General features: G+C 49.3%; 1 protein-coding gene across 3 annotated transcripts in view; it reads left to right on the top strand.

Annotated features, from left to right (window-relative positions):
• rbm10 (RNA binding motif protein 10) overlaps window positions 1–15,178 on the top strand; it is a 151,823-nt gene that overhangs the window by 133,609 nt on the left and 3,036 nt on the right. For 2 of the 3 annotated variants that reach the window (XM_045207011.1, XM_045207010.1), the window contains exons 21-22: window positions 667–789; window positions 2,553–3,367. In XM_045207011.1, the coding sequence (XP_045062946.1) occupies window positions 667–789; window positions 2,553–2,555 (126 nt within the window). In that variant the 3' untranslated portion in view covers window positions 2,556–3,367. Of the gene's footprint in view, window positions 1–666; window positions 790–2,552; window positions 3,368–15,178 lie in introns of those variants that run through there. The other variant, XR_006657375.1, reaches the window with a different exon arrangement.

Here is a 15,178-nt window from a genome sequence, read left to right as displayed (position 1 = left end):
GAAGTGACATAACACACCTATGAAGTGACATAACACACCTATGAAGTGACATAACACACCTATGAAGTGACATAACACACCTATGAAGTGACACAACATGCCTACAATGGAGTGACACAACATGCCTACAGAGTAACATAACACAGACATGAAGCCACAATGTAATCTTTTACTCTAACTATGTAATAAGACATTTTCCAAAATGGTGGTTTACTTCCATATAAGGCCTGAAGTGAACTCGTGACGGTGGCTCTCATCTCACCTCTTTTTATGTTGAAACTGTTTCTGGGTCTTCTGATGTGAAAGGAGGTGCTACCGTGACCTTTACATTGACTGTTAATCTACCGTGACCCTTTAGTCTTCAGTTTAACCCTCTGATCCCTAGCCGAGTGGGGTTTTCCAGAAAAGCAGGATTATTAAATCAGCCAGCTAACTTTGATAAACTGCCACATATAACTCTGGGTATTTTCTGGTTTATTAAGAAAGCTGCTGTTCCTTTGTATATTGGTTGTTGATGTCCAGTCAGTTATACCTTGTCAATGTCAAGTCTAGGCTATAAGATGAAGTTATTTTAAGCACTTTTGGACAGTTAGGTGGCTCATTGATCCAGCTTTCTGGAACACCCCCCTGACCTATGACCTTTAACCGCTTCATCTCATCCCTCAGCAAAACCTGGAGCAGCGGAGGTCACAGCAAGAGGGGGATGTGGGGGGGATGGGGGGTGAGGAAGGACAAAGGGGGGCCGTCCACAGAAACACCAGACCCCAAGAAGAGGAAGTACAGCCCCCTGTAAGCCTTCCTGTCTCACACATACACACACATACACACACACACACACACATACACACACACACACACACATACACACACACACACACACACACATACACTACCAGTCAAAAGTTTGGACACACCTACTCATTCAAGGGTTTTTCTTTATTTTTACTATTTTCTACATTGTAGAATAATAGTGAAGACATCAAAACTATGAAATAACACCTATGGAATCATGTAGTAACCAAAAAAGTTTTAAACAAATCAAAATATATTTTATATTTGAGATTCTTCAAAGTAGCCACCCTTTGCCTTGATGACAGCTTTGCACACTCTTGGCATTCTCTCAACCAGCTTCATAGGGTAGTCACCTGGAATGCATTTCAATTAACAGGTGTGCCTTGTTAAAAGTTAAACTGTGGAATTTCTTTCCTTCTTTAATGCGTTTGAGCCAATACAGAAGATAGCCCTATTTGGTAAAAGACCAAGTCCATATTATGGCAAGAACAGCTCAAATAAGCAAAGAGAAACGACAGTCCATCATTACTTTAAGACATGAAGGTCAGTCAATCTGGAAAATTTCAAGAACTTTTAAAGTTTCTTCAAGTGCAGTCGCAAAAACTATGAAGCGCTATGATGAAACTGGCTCTCATGAGGACCGCCACAGGAAAAGAAGACCCAGAGTTACCTCTGCTGCAGAGGATAAGTTCATTAGAGTTACCAGCATCAGAAATTGCAGCCCAAATAAATGCTTCACAGAGTTCAAGTAACAGACACATCTTAACATCAACTGTTCAGAGGAGACTGCGTGAATCAGGCCTTCATGGTTGAATTGCTGCAAAGAAACCACTACTAAAGGACACCAATAAGAAGAAGAGACTTGCTTGGGCCAAGAAACACGAGCAATGGACATTAGACCCGTGGAAATCTGTCCTTTGGTCTGATGAGTCCAAATTTGAGATTTTTGGTTCCATCCGCTGTGTCTTTGTGAGACGCAGAGTAGGTGAACAGATGATCTTTGCATGTGTGGTTCCCACCGTGAAGCATGGAGGAGGAGGTGTGATTGTGTGGGGGTGCTTTGCTGGTGACACTGTCTGTGATTTATTTAGAATTCAAGGCACACTTAACCAGCATGGCTACCACAGTATTCTGCAGCGATACGCCATCACATCTGGTTTGGGCTTAGTGGGACTATCATTTGTTTTTCAACAGGACAATGACCCAACACACCTCCAGGCTGTGTAAGGGCTACTTTACCAAGAAGGAGAGTGATGGAGTGCTGCATCAGATGACCTGGCCTCCACAATCACCTGACCTCAACCCAATTGAGATGGTTTGGGATGAGTTGGACCACAGAGTGAAGGACAAGCAGCTAACAAGTGCTCAGCATATGTGGGAACTCCTTCAAGACTGTGGAAAAGCATTCCAGGTGAAGCTGGTTGAGAGAATGTAGATGTGTCCAAACTTTTGACTGTTACTGTATATACACACACACCTGTGTAAATATATACACACACACACACACACACAGACAAACTCAGCCAACACATGCACACATAGACAAACTTCCACACCTAACGCATTCTCTCTCTCTCTCTCTCTCTCTCTCTCTCTCTCTCTCTCTCTCTCTCTCTCTCTCTCTCTCTCTCTCTCTCTCCATCCCTCTCTCTCCATCCCTTTCTCGCTCTCTCTCTCTCCCTCTCTCTCTCCCTCCATCTCTCTCTCTCTCCCTCCCTCCATCCCTCCCTCCATCCTTCTCTCTCTCCAAATTTCTATAGTGATGGTACGGCTGGCAGTAGTCTAGGTGCCAGGATGCTGCAGGGAGGGGTGAAGAAAGGACTGCTGCTGCGTAACATGCAAGTGGACTGACCCCTGACCTCCAAACCCCGACCTCTAGCCTCTGACCTTTAACCTCTAACCTCTGACTTTCAACCATCACGCAGGACTAGGCTCCCTAGGTACAAATCTAGGATCAGCTTACCTTCCCCCAATCCTAACCTTAACCCTTTACACTCGTACCCGTATACGGGTTGAAAATGGCAGATTTGGGCCTGTAATGGAACGCTGTTATAAACGATGTCAGAGCTCAGGTTCTGCACTTCACAGCGCTGTCTGGGTTTTCACTGACAGCCGTTCTGAACTTGAGCACCTCACGCGACAAGAAGTTGGCCCCATCCCTCCCGCTGATTGGGCAACTTTTACAAAAGTTTTGTTGTCCAAGTGAGGACAATGCTGTAAATTAAGAGGACTCTGTGTATTTTGAAAGATGAGATGTTGAGGATTATAATAAATATTGCTTTGACGTCATACAAGCAAGCCAAACACCTGTGAGTGCAGTCCGTCTCCCGTGAGACATGTCGTCATACCCCGGGTTGTTCTGAACAGAATGAGCCTATGTTTGTCTGTTGCGAATTGTCGATTGCGATTTATAATGAACTGTTTCTCGATTGCGTAAACGACAACAGTAATTGTGTGATGGCGAGGGATGAAGGGCTGTGTTCCAAAGAAAACAACTACTAGTCTGTTTGCTCTAGTTCCTCAACGCCACAGCTAGGAGAGCTAAAAAAATCACCTTATAGTTGAAAACTCTTCTTTGAGTCATAAAAGTGCATTGAAATGACTTAGGAACTGAGCACACTTTGGAGAGGTGTGGCCACTTGGAGACACCAGTTAGACCTCTCACTCAAACCCACAGTTAGGAGAGGTGTGGCCACTTGGAGACACCAGTTAGACCTCTCACTCAAACCCTTGTAATTTGTCTTATGTTGCACCGACCCCACATTTTCCAGGACTATTCTTATCATGTTTGTTTTATTTTTTAGTGGGGGTAGATCAGCTTTAATATTGCAGATTGTAACTTCCATCAATGTAATTGTCTACATCACTTCCAATCACCCATATGTTTTTTTCTCTCGCAAATATATATATATATATATACATATATATACATATACACATACATACATATACAGTTGAAGTCGGAAGTTTACATACACCTTAGTCAACTACATTTAAACTCAGTTTTTCACAATTCCTGACATTTAATCCTAGTAAAAATTCCCTGTTTTAGGTCAGTTAGGATCACCACTTTATTTTAAGAATGTGAAATGTCAGAATAATAGTAGAGAAAATGATTTATTTCTACTTTTATTTCTTTCATCACATTCCCAGTGGGTCAGAAGTTTACATACACTCAATTAGTATTTGGTAGCATTGCCTCTAAATTGTTTAAACTGGGTCAAACGTTTTGTGTAGCCTTCCACAAGCTTCCCACAATAAGTTGGGTGAATTTTGGCCCATTCCTCCTGACAGAGCTGGTGTAACTGAGTCAGGTTTGTAGGCCTCCTTGCTCGCACACACTTTTTCAGTTCTGCCCACACATTTTCTATAGGATTGAGGTCAGGGCTTTGTGATGGCCACTCCAATACCTTGACTTTGTTGTCCTTAAGCCATTTTGCCACAACTTTGGAAGTATGCTTGGGGGTCATTGTCCATTTTGAAGACCCATTTGCGATCAAACATTAACTTCGTGACTGATGTCTTGAGATGTTGCTTCAATATATCCACATAATTTTCCTTCCTCATAATGCCATCTATTTTGTGAAGTGCACCAGTCCCTCTTGCAGCAAAGCACCCCCACAGCATGATGCTGCCACCCCCGTGCTTAACGGTTGGGATGGTGTTCCTCTAATTGGAGTAAACTGGTGAACTATTCTTATCATGTTACTGAACGTATCCAGAGTATTTTCAGATTTCATTATCAACAAATGTGGCGAAAACTACAGTACATTTAAATATCAAATCAACAGTGTAATGTTTGGATTCAGTCTTGTGTCAGGTGAACTGTTGTATCCTCACCTTTGGTCTAATAATTTTCCCATGATCTCCAAGCTGTTCCCTTTCAATGCCTACCATTGTAATGCTTTTCGTATTTCTTCTGTAAGGAACATTTCAATATAGCCCTATCCATATGGGCCAATTCCCAACGAGTGTGAAGGGTTAACCGCAAGTGGGGGGGGATGCAAAACTGACCCATGATCAGCATTTAGGGGCAACTTTATCCTACTCCTCTGACCCCTCACACAGACAGGACTGGGACCCTCTAACCCCTCACACAGACAGGACTGGGACCCTCTGACCCCTCACACAGACAGGACTGGGACCCTCTGACCCCTCACACAGACAGGACTGGGACCCTCTAACCCCTCACACAGACAGGACTGGGACCCTCTGACCCCTCACACAGACAGGACTGGGACCCTCTAACCCCTCACACAGACAGGACTGGGACCCTCTAACCCCTCACACAGACAGGACTGGGACCCTCTAACCCCTCACACAGACAGGACTGGGACCCTCTGACCCCTCACACAGACAGGACTGGGACCCTCTGACCCCTCACACAGACAGGACTGGGACCCTCTAACCCCTCACACAGACAGGACTGGGACCCTCTGACCCCTCACACAGACAGGACTGGGACCCTCTGACCCCTCACACAGACAGGACTGGGACCCTCTGACCCCTCACACAGACAGGACTGGGACCCTCTAACCCCTCACACAGACAGGACTGGGACCCTCTGACCCCTCACACAGACAGGACTGGGACCCTCTGACCCCTCACACAGACAGGACTGGGACCCTCTGACCCCTCACACAGACAGGACTGGGACCCTCTAACCCCTCACACAGACAGGACTGGGACCCTCTGACCCCTCACACAGACAGGACTGGGACCCTCTAACCCCTCACACAGACAGGACTGGGACCCTCTGACCCCTCACACAGACAGGACTGGGACCCTCTAACCCCTCACACAGACAGGACTGGGACCCTCTGACCCCTCACACAGACAGGACTGGGACCCTCTGACCCCTCACACAGACAGGACTGGGACCCTCTGACCCCTCACACAGACAGGACTGGGACCCTCTAACCCCTCACACAGACAGGACTGGGACCCTCTAACCCCTCACACAGACAGGACTGGGACCCTCTGACCCCTCACACAGACAGGACTGGGACCCTCTAACCCCTCACACAGACAGGACTGGGACCCTCTAACCCCTCACACAGACAGGACTGGGACCCTCTAACCCCTCACACAGACAGGACTGGGACCCTCTAACCCCTCACACAGACAGGACTGGGACCCTCTAACCCCTCACACAGACAGGACTGGGACCCTCTGACCCCTCACACAGACAGGACTGGGACCCTCTAACCCCCTCACACAGACAGGACTGGGACCCTCTAACCCCTCACACAGACAGGACTGGGACCCTCTGACCCCCTCACACAGACAGGACTGGGACCCTCTAACCCCTCACACAGACAGGACTGGGACCCTCTAACCCCTCACACAGACAGGACTGGGACCCTCTAACCCCTCACACAGACAGGACTGGGACCCTCTAACCCCTCACACAGACAGGACTGGGACCCTCTAACCCCTCACACAGACAGGACTGGGACCCTCTGACCCCTCACACAGACAGGACTGGGACCCTCTGACCCCTCACACAGACAGGACTGGGACCCTCTAACCCCTCACACAGACAGGACTGGGACCCTCTAACCCCTCACACAGACAGGACTGGGACCCTCTAACCCCTCACACAGACAGGACTGGGACCCTCTGACCCCTCACACAGACAGGACTGGGACCCTCTAACCCCTCACACAGACAGGACTGGGACCCTCTGACCCCTCACACAGACAGGACTGGGACCCTCTAACCCCTCACACAGACAGGACTGGGACCCTCTAACCCCTCACACAGACAGGACTGGGACCCTCTGACCCCTCACACAGACAGGACTGGGACCCTCTAACCCCTCACACAGACAGGACTGGGACCCTCTGACCCCTCACACAGACAGGACTGGGACCCTCTAACCCCTCACACAGACAGGACTGGGACCCTCTAACCCCTCACACAGACAGGACTGGGACCCTCTAACCCCTCACACAGACAGGACTGGGACCCTCTAACCCCTCACACAGACAGGACTGGGACCCTCTGACCCCTCACACAGACAGGACTGGGACCCTCTGACCCCTCACACAGACAGGACTGGGACCCTCTAACCCCTCACACAGACAGGACTGGGACCCTCTAACCCCTCACACAGACAGGACTGGGACCCTCTAACCCCTCACACAGACAGGACTGGGACCCTCTAACCCCTCACACAGACAGGACTGGGACCCTCTGACCCCTCACACAGACAGGACTGGGACCCTCTGACCCCTCACACAGACAGGACTGGGACCCTCTAACCCCTCACACAGACAGGACTGGGACCCTCTAACCCCTCACACAGACAGGACTGGGACCCTCTAACCCCTCACACAGACAGGACTGGGACCCTCTGACCCCTCACACAGACAGGACTGGGACCCTCTGACCCCTCACACAGACAGGACTGGGACCCTCTGACCCCTCACACAGACAGGACTGGGACCCTCTGACCCCTCACACAGACAGGACTGGGACCCTCTAACCCCTCACACAGACAGGACTGGGACCCTCTGACCCCTCACACAGACAGGACTGGGACCCTCTAACCCCTCACACAGACAGGACTGGGACCCTCTGACCCCTCACACAGACAGGACTGGGACCCTCTAACCCCTCACACAGACAGGACTGGGACCCTCTGACCCCTCACACAGACAGGACTGGGACCCTCTGACCCCCTCACACAGACAGGACTGGGACCCTCTAACCCCTCACACAGACAGGACTGGGACCCTCTAACCCCTCACACAGACAGGACTGGGACCCTCTGACCCCTCACACAGACAGGACTGGGACCCTCTAACCCCTCACACAGACAGGACTGGGACCCTCTGACCCCTCACACAGACAGGACTGGGACCCTCTAACCCCTCACACAGACAGGACTGGGACCCTCTAACCCCTCACACAGACAGGACTGGGACCCTCTAACCCCTCACACAGACAGGACTGGGACCCTCTAACCCCTCACACAGACAGGACTGGGACCCTCTAACCCCTCACACAGACAGGACTGGGACCCTCTGACCCCTCACACAGACAGGACTGGGACCCTCTAACCCCTCACACAGACAGGACTGGGACCCTCTGACCCCTCACACAGACAGGACTGGGACCCTCTAACCCCTCACACAGACAGGACTGGGACCCTCTAACCCCTCACACAGACAGGACTGGGACCCTCTAACCCCTCACACAGACAGGACTGGGACCCTCTAACCCCTCACACAGACAGGACTGGGACCCTCTAACCCCTCACACAGACAGGACTGGGACCCTCTGACCCCTCACACAGACAGGACTGGGACCCTCTAACCCCTCACACAGACAGGACTGGGACCCTCTAACCCCTCACACAGACAGGACTGGGACCCTCTAACCCCTCACACAGACAGGACTGGGACCCTCTAACCCCTCACACAGACAGGACTGGGACCCTCTAACCCCTCACACAGACAGGACTGGGACCCTCTGACCCCTCACACAGACAGGACTGGGACCCTCTAACCCCTCACACAGACAGGACTGGGACCCTCTGACCCCTCACACAGACAGGACTGGGACCCTCTAACCCCTCACACAGACAGGACTGGGACCCTCTAACCCCTCACACAGACAGGACTGGGACCCTCTAACCCCTCACACAGACAGGACTGGGACCCTCTGACCCCTCACACAGACAGGACTGGGACCCTCTGACCCCTCACACAGACAGGACTGGGACCCTCTAACCCCTCACACAGACAGGACTGGGACCCTCTAACCCCTCACACAGACAGGACTGGGACCCTCTGACCCCTCACACAGACAGGACTGGGACCCTCTAACCCCTCACACAGACAGGACTGGGACCCTCTGACCCCTCACACAGACAGGACTGGGACCCTCTAACCCCTCACACAGACAGGACTGGGACCCTCTAACCCCTCACACAGACAGGACTGGGACCCTCTAACCCCTCACACAGACAGGACTGGGACCCTCTAACCCCTCACACAGACAGGACTGGGACCCTCTGACCCCTCACACAGACAGGACTGGGACCCTCTGACCCCTCACACAGACAGGACTGGGACCCTCTAACCCCTCACACAGACAGGACTGGGACCCTCTAACCCCTCACACAGACAGGACTGGGACCCTCTGACCCCTCACACAGACAGGACTGGGACCCTCTGACCCCTCACACAGACAGGACTGGGACCCTCTAACCCCTCACACAGACAGGACTGGGACCCTCTAACCCCTCACACAGACAGGACTGGGACCCTCTGACCCCTCACACAGACAGGACTGGGACCCTCTGACCCCTCACACAGACAGGACTGGGACCCTCTGACCCCTCACACAGACAGGACTGGGACCCTCTAACCCCTCACACAGACAGGACTGGGACCCTCTAACCCCTCACACAGACAGGACTGGGACCCTCTAACCCCTCACACAGACAGGACTGGGACCCTCTGACCCCTCACACAGACAGGACTGGGACCCTCTGACCCCTCACACAGACAGGACTGGGACCCTCTAACCCCTCACACAGACAGGACTGGGACCCTCTAACCCCTCACACAGACAGGACTGGGACCCTCTGACCCCTCACACAGACAGGACTGGGACCCTCTGACCCCTCACACAGACAGGACTGGGACCCTCTGACCCCTCACACAGACAGGACTGGGACCCTCTGACCCCTCACACAGACAGGACTGGGACCCTCTGACCCCTCACACAGACAGGACTGGGACCCTCTAACCCCTCACACAGACAGGACTGGGACCCTCTAACCCCTCACACAGACAGGACTGGGACCCTCTAACCCCTCACACAGACAGGACTGGGACCCTCTAACCCCTCACACAGACAGGACTGGGACCCTCTAACCCCTCACACAGACAGGACTGGGACCCTCTGACCCCTCACACAGACAGGACTGGGACCCTCTAACCCCTCACACAGACAGGACTGGGACCCTCTGACCCCTCACACAGACAGGACTGGGACCCTCTGACCCCTCACACAGACAGGACTGGGACCCTCTAACCCCTCACACAGACAGGACTGGGACCCTCTGACCCCTCACACAGACAGGACTGGGACCCTCTAACCCCTCACACAGACAGGACTGGGACCCTCTAACCCCTCACACAGACAGGACTGGGACCCTCTGACCCCTCACACAGACAGGACTGGGACCCTCTAACCCCTCACACAGACAGGACTGGGACCCTCTGACCCCTCACACAGACAGGACTGGGACCCTCTAACCCCTCACACAGACAGGACTGGGACCCTCTGACCCCTCACACAGACAGGACTGGGACCCTCTAACCCCTCACACAGACAGGACTGGGACCCTCTAACCCCTCACACAGACAGGACTGGGACCCTCTAGATCTATATATAGATAGACAGGACTGGGACCCTCTAGATCTATATATAGATAGACAGGACTGGGACCCTCTAGATCTATATATAGATAGACAGGACTGGGACCCTCTAGATCTATATATAGATAGACAGGACTGGGACCCTCTAGATCTATATATAGATAGACAGGACTGGGACCCTCTAGATCTATATATAGATAGACAGGACTGGGACCCTCTAGATCTATATATAGATAGACAGGACTGGGACCCTCTAGATCTATATATAGATAGACAGGACTGGGACCCTCTAGATCTATATATAGATAGACAGGACTGGGACCCTCTAGATCTATATATAGATAGACAGGACTGGGACCCTCTAGATCTATATATAGATAGACAGGACTGGGACCCTCTACTCTCCTCTATCACTGCTACAGTGAGGGAAAAATGTGTTGGATCCCCTGCTGATTTTGTACGTTTGCACACTGACAAAGAAATGACCAGTCTATAATTTTAATGGTAGGTTTATTTGAACAGTGAGAGACAGAATAACAACAACAAAATCCAGAAAAACGCATGTCAAAAATGTTATAAATTGATTTGCACAGAAGCAATCAATCAATCAGATTCCAAACTCTCCACCATGGCTAAGACCAAAGAGCTCTCCAAGGATGTCAGGGACAAGATTGTTGACCTACACAAGGCTGGAATGGGCTACAAGACCATCGCCAAGCAGCTTGGTGAGAAGGTGACAACAGTTGGTGCGATTATTCGCAAATGGAAGAAACACAAAAGAACTGTCAATCTCCCTCGGCCTGGGGCTCCATGCAAGATCTCACCTCGTGGAGTTGCAATGATCATGAAAACGATGAGGAATCAGCCCATAACTACACGGGAGGATCTTGTCAATGATCTCAAGGCAGCTGGGACCATAGTCACCAAGAAAACAATTGGTAACACACTACGCCGTGAAGGACTGAAATCCTGCAGCGCCCGCAAGGTCCCCCTACTCAAGAAAGCACATATACAGAGCCGTCTGAAGTTTGCCAATGAACGTCTGACTGATTCAGAGGAGAACTGGGTGAAAGTGTTGTGGTCAGATGAGACCAAAAATGAGGTCTTTGGCATCAACTCAACTCGCCGTGTTTGGAGGAGGAGGAATGCTGCCTATGACCCCAAGAACATCATCCCCACCGTCAAACATGGAGGTGGAAACATTATGCTTTGTGGGTGTTTTTCTGCTAAGGGGACAGGACAACTTCACCGCATCAAAGGGACGATGGATGGGGCCATGTACCGTCAAATCTTGGGTGAGAACCTCCTTCCCTCAGCCAGGGCATTGAAAATGGGTCGGAATGGGTATTCCAGCATGACAATGACCCAAAACACACGGCCAAGGCAACAAAGGAGTGGCTCAAGAAGAAGCACATTAAGGTCCTGGAGTGGCCTAGCCAGTCTCCAGACCTTAATCCCATAGAACATCTGTGGAGGGAGCTGAAGGTTCGAGTTGCCAAACATCAGCCTCGAAACCTTAATGACTTGGAGAAGATTTGCAAAGAGGAGAGGAACAAAATCCCTCCTGAGATGGGTGCAAACCTGGTGGCCAACTACAAGAAACGTCTGACCTCTGTGATTGCCAACAAGGGTTTTGCCACCAAGTACTAAGTCATGTTTTGCAGAGGGGTCAAATACTTATTTCCCTCATTAAAATGCAAATCAATTTATAACATTTTTGACATGCGTTTTTCTGGATTTTTTCATTGTTATTCTGTCTCTCACTGTTCAAATAAACCTACCATAAAAATTATAGACTGATCATGTCTTTGTCAGTGGGCAAACGTACAAAATCAGCAGGGGATCAAATACTTTTTTCCCGCACTGTACATAGATCTATATATAAATAGACAGGACTGAGACCCTCTACTCTCCTCAATCACTACTACATAGATCTATATATAGATAGACAGGACTGAGACCCTCTACTCTCCTCAATCACTACTACATAGATCTATATATAGATAGATAGGAATCTGTTTTTAAATTCTACATCGGAAGGAAGGAACCGATGCAGTGTGGCCTGGTTGTCACGAAAATCTGATCGCTGCACAGGAGGACGTACCTTTCACTTGGGCTGCAGGACGATACAGGACATCAACGCTATGAGAGATTAACGCAATGGGAGATTAACGCTCTGGGAGATTAACACTATGAGAGATCAACACTATAGGAGATGAATGCAATGGGAGATCAACACTCTGGGAGATTAACACTATGAGAGATCAACACTATAGGAGATGAATGCAATGGGAGATCAACGCTATGGGAGATTAACGCTCTGGGAGATTAACGCTATGAGAGATCAATGCTATAGGAGATGAATGCAATGGGAGATCAACGCTATGGGAGATTAACGCTCTGGGAGATTAACGCTATGAGAGATCAACGCTATAGGAGATGAATGCAATGGGAGATCAACGCTATGGGAGATTAACGCTCTGGGAGATTAACGCTATGAGAGATCAACGCTCTGGGAGATCAACGCTCTGGGAGATCAACACTCTGGGAGATGAATGCAATGGGAGATCAACGCTATGGGAGATTAACACTATGGGAGATCAAGGCTATGGGAGATTAACGCTATGAGAGATGAATGCAATGGGAGATCAACGCTATGGGAGATTAACACTATGGGAGATCAAGGCTATGGGAGATTAACACTATGAGAGATCAACGCTCTGGGAGATGAATGCAATGGGAGATCAACGCTATGGGAGATTAACACTATGGGAGATCAAGGCTATGGGAGATTAACACTATGGGAGATTAATGCTATGGGAGATCAAGGCTATGGAAGATTAATGCTATGAGAGATTAACACTATGGGAGATTAATGCTATGGGAGATCAAGGCTATGGGAGATTAACACTATGGGAGATTAATGCTATGGGAGATCAAGGCTATGGGAGATTAACGCTATGAGAGATCAAGGCTATGGAAGATTAATGCTATGAGAGATTAACGCTATGGGAGATCAACGCTATGGGAGATCAACGCTGTGGGAGATCAATATGGAGCTGATCACCAACAGTAAGCCAGCCATGGACGATATAGAAAGGAGTTTTATATTCACTAAAGATAACCGTCAACGCACCACATTTGTTTGACTGGGTGCTGTATGTATGGCTTTGATATCATACAGGGAGTGAAAGGACTATGTGTCTCAAATGGATAGACAGGAATGCCCCTATAGCACACTATTCCCTGCACTACTTTAGACCAGGGCCCATAGCTCTATGTAGGGACTAGGGTGCCTTTTGGGACGTAGACTAAGTGTCTGAAATGGCACCCTATTCCCTATTGGGCTCTGGTCTAAAGTAGTGCACTATAAAGGGACTAGGGTGCCATTTGGGACTCACTCTTAGACAGTGTGAGGATTTTTTTTTTAACCCAGATAGAAATGGGGACAGAACAGAACATGTTGATTGTGATCTGGTCTCCCATGGACAATGGACAGAATAAAACACTAACAATGTATAGAGTGTGAACCAATAGTAATATAATTATATTCTATGTGTGTAAAAAAGAATGGAATTTGTAGTAAATGCATAATGTAATACAGTATTAGCTTTTTATTTGAAATACTGACTATCATGATTTTTGTCTTATTTTTAAAACGTTGTTTGTTTGATCAGGTGTAGCTGTCGAACTCAAAATTGTAAAAATTCCAAAGCTCCAACTCTTTTAACCCCCCTATAACTTCATAATACCTAGGATGGACTGGCTTGATGGACTGGCTTGATGGACTGGCTTGATGGACTGGCTTGATGGACTGGCGTGATTGACTGGCTTGATTGACTGGCTTGATTGACTGGCTTGATTGACTGGCTTGATTGACTGGCTTGATTGACTGGCATGATTGACTGGCTTGATTGACTGGCATGATTGACTGGCTTGATTGACTGGCTTGATTTACTGGCTTGATTGACTGGCGTGATTGACTGCCTTGATTGACTGGCTTGATTTACTGGCTTGATTGACTGGCTTGATTGACTGGCATGATTGACTGGCTTGATTGACTGGCATGATTGACTGGCTTGATTGACTGGCTTGATTTACTGGCTTGATTGACTGGCGTGATTGACTGGCTTGATGGACTGGCTTGATTTACTGGCTTGATTTACTGGTGTGAGTGACTGGTGTGATTTACTGGTGTGATTGACTGGTTTGATTTACTGGTGTGATTGACTGGCGTGATTGACTGATGTGATTGACTGGTGTGATTGACTGATGTGATTGACTGGCGGGATTTACTGGTTTGATTGACTGGTTTGATTTACTTGCGTGATTTACTGGTGTGAGTAACTGGTGTGATTTACTGGTGTGATTTACTGGTTTGATTTACTGGTGTGATTTACTGGTGTGAGTGACTGGTGTGATTTACTGGTGTGATTGACTGGTTTGATTTACTGGTGTGATTGACTGGTGTGATTGACTGGTGTGATTTACTGGTGTGATTGACTGGTGTGATTGACTGGTTTGATTTACTGGTGTGATTGACTGGTTTGATTTACTGGCTTGATTGACTGGTGTGATTGACTGGTGTGATTGACTGGTGTGATTGACTGGTGTGATTGACTGGTGTGATTGACTGGTGTGATTGACTGGTGTGATTGACTGGCGTGATTGACTGGTGTGATTGACTGGTGATTGACTGGTGTGATTGACTGGCGTGATTGACTGGCTTGCCCGAAGATTATGATTACTTCCCCGAAAATGTAAATGAGCTGTTTAACCTACATGCAGAACATTGTCCATCTTTCACTGAAGTTGACTCTCCCCGGGCAATAGGGCAACCCTTAATGTCAATCCCTGTCTTTGATGATTGCACGGGGGAGACTATACGGACACTCCTGGCCTGCAGTACCGAGTGAGTGAACCGAATCACACAGGGTTGTGACAGCTACGGACAAGTTTACCATCGTCATTGAACTACTGCGAGATGG

The sequence above is a fragment of the Coregonus clupeaformis genome, chromosome 24, assembly GCF_020615455.1.
Source record: "Coregonus clupeaformis isolate EN_2021a chromosome 24, ASM2061545v1, whole genome shotgun sequence".
Lineage (NCBI taxonomy): Eukaryota > Metazoa > Chordata > Actinopteri > Salmoniformes > Salmonidae > Coregonus > Coregonus clupeaformis.
Note: the sequence above shows the minus strand (reverse complement) of the source record. Positions and strands in the feature narration are given on the sequence as shown.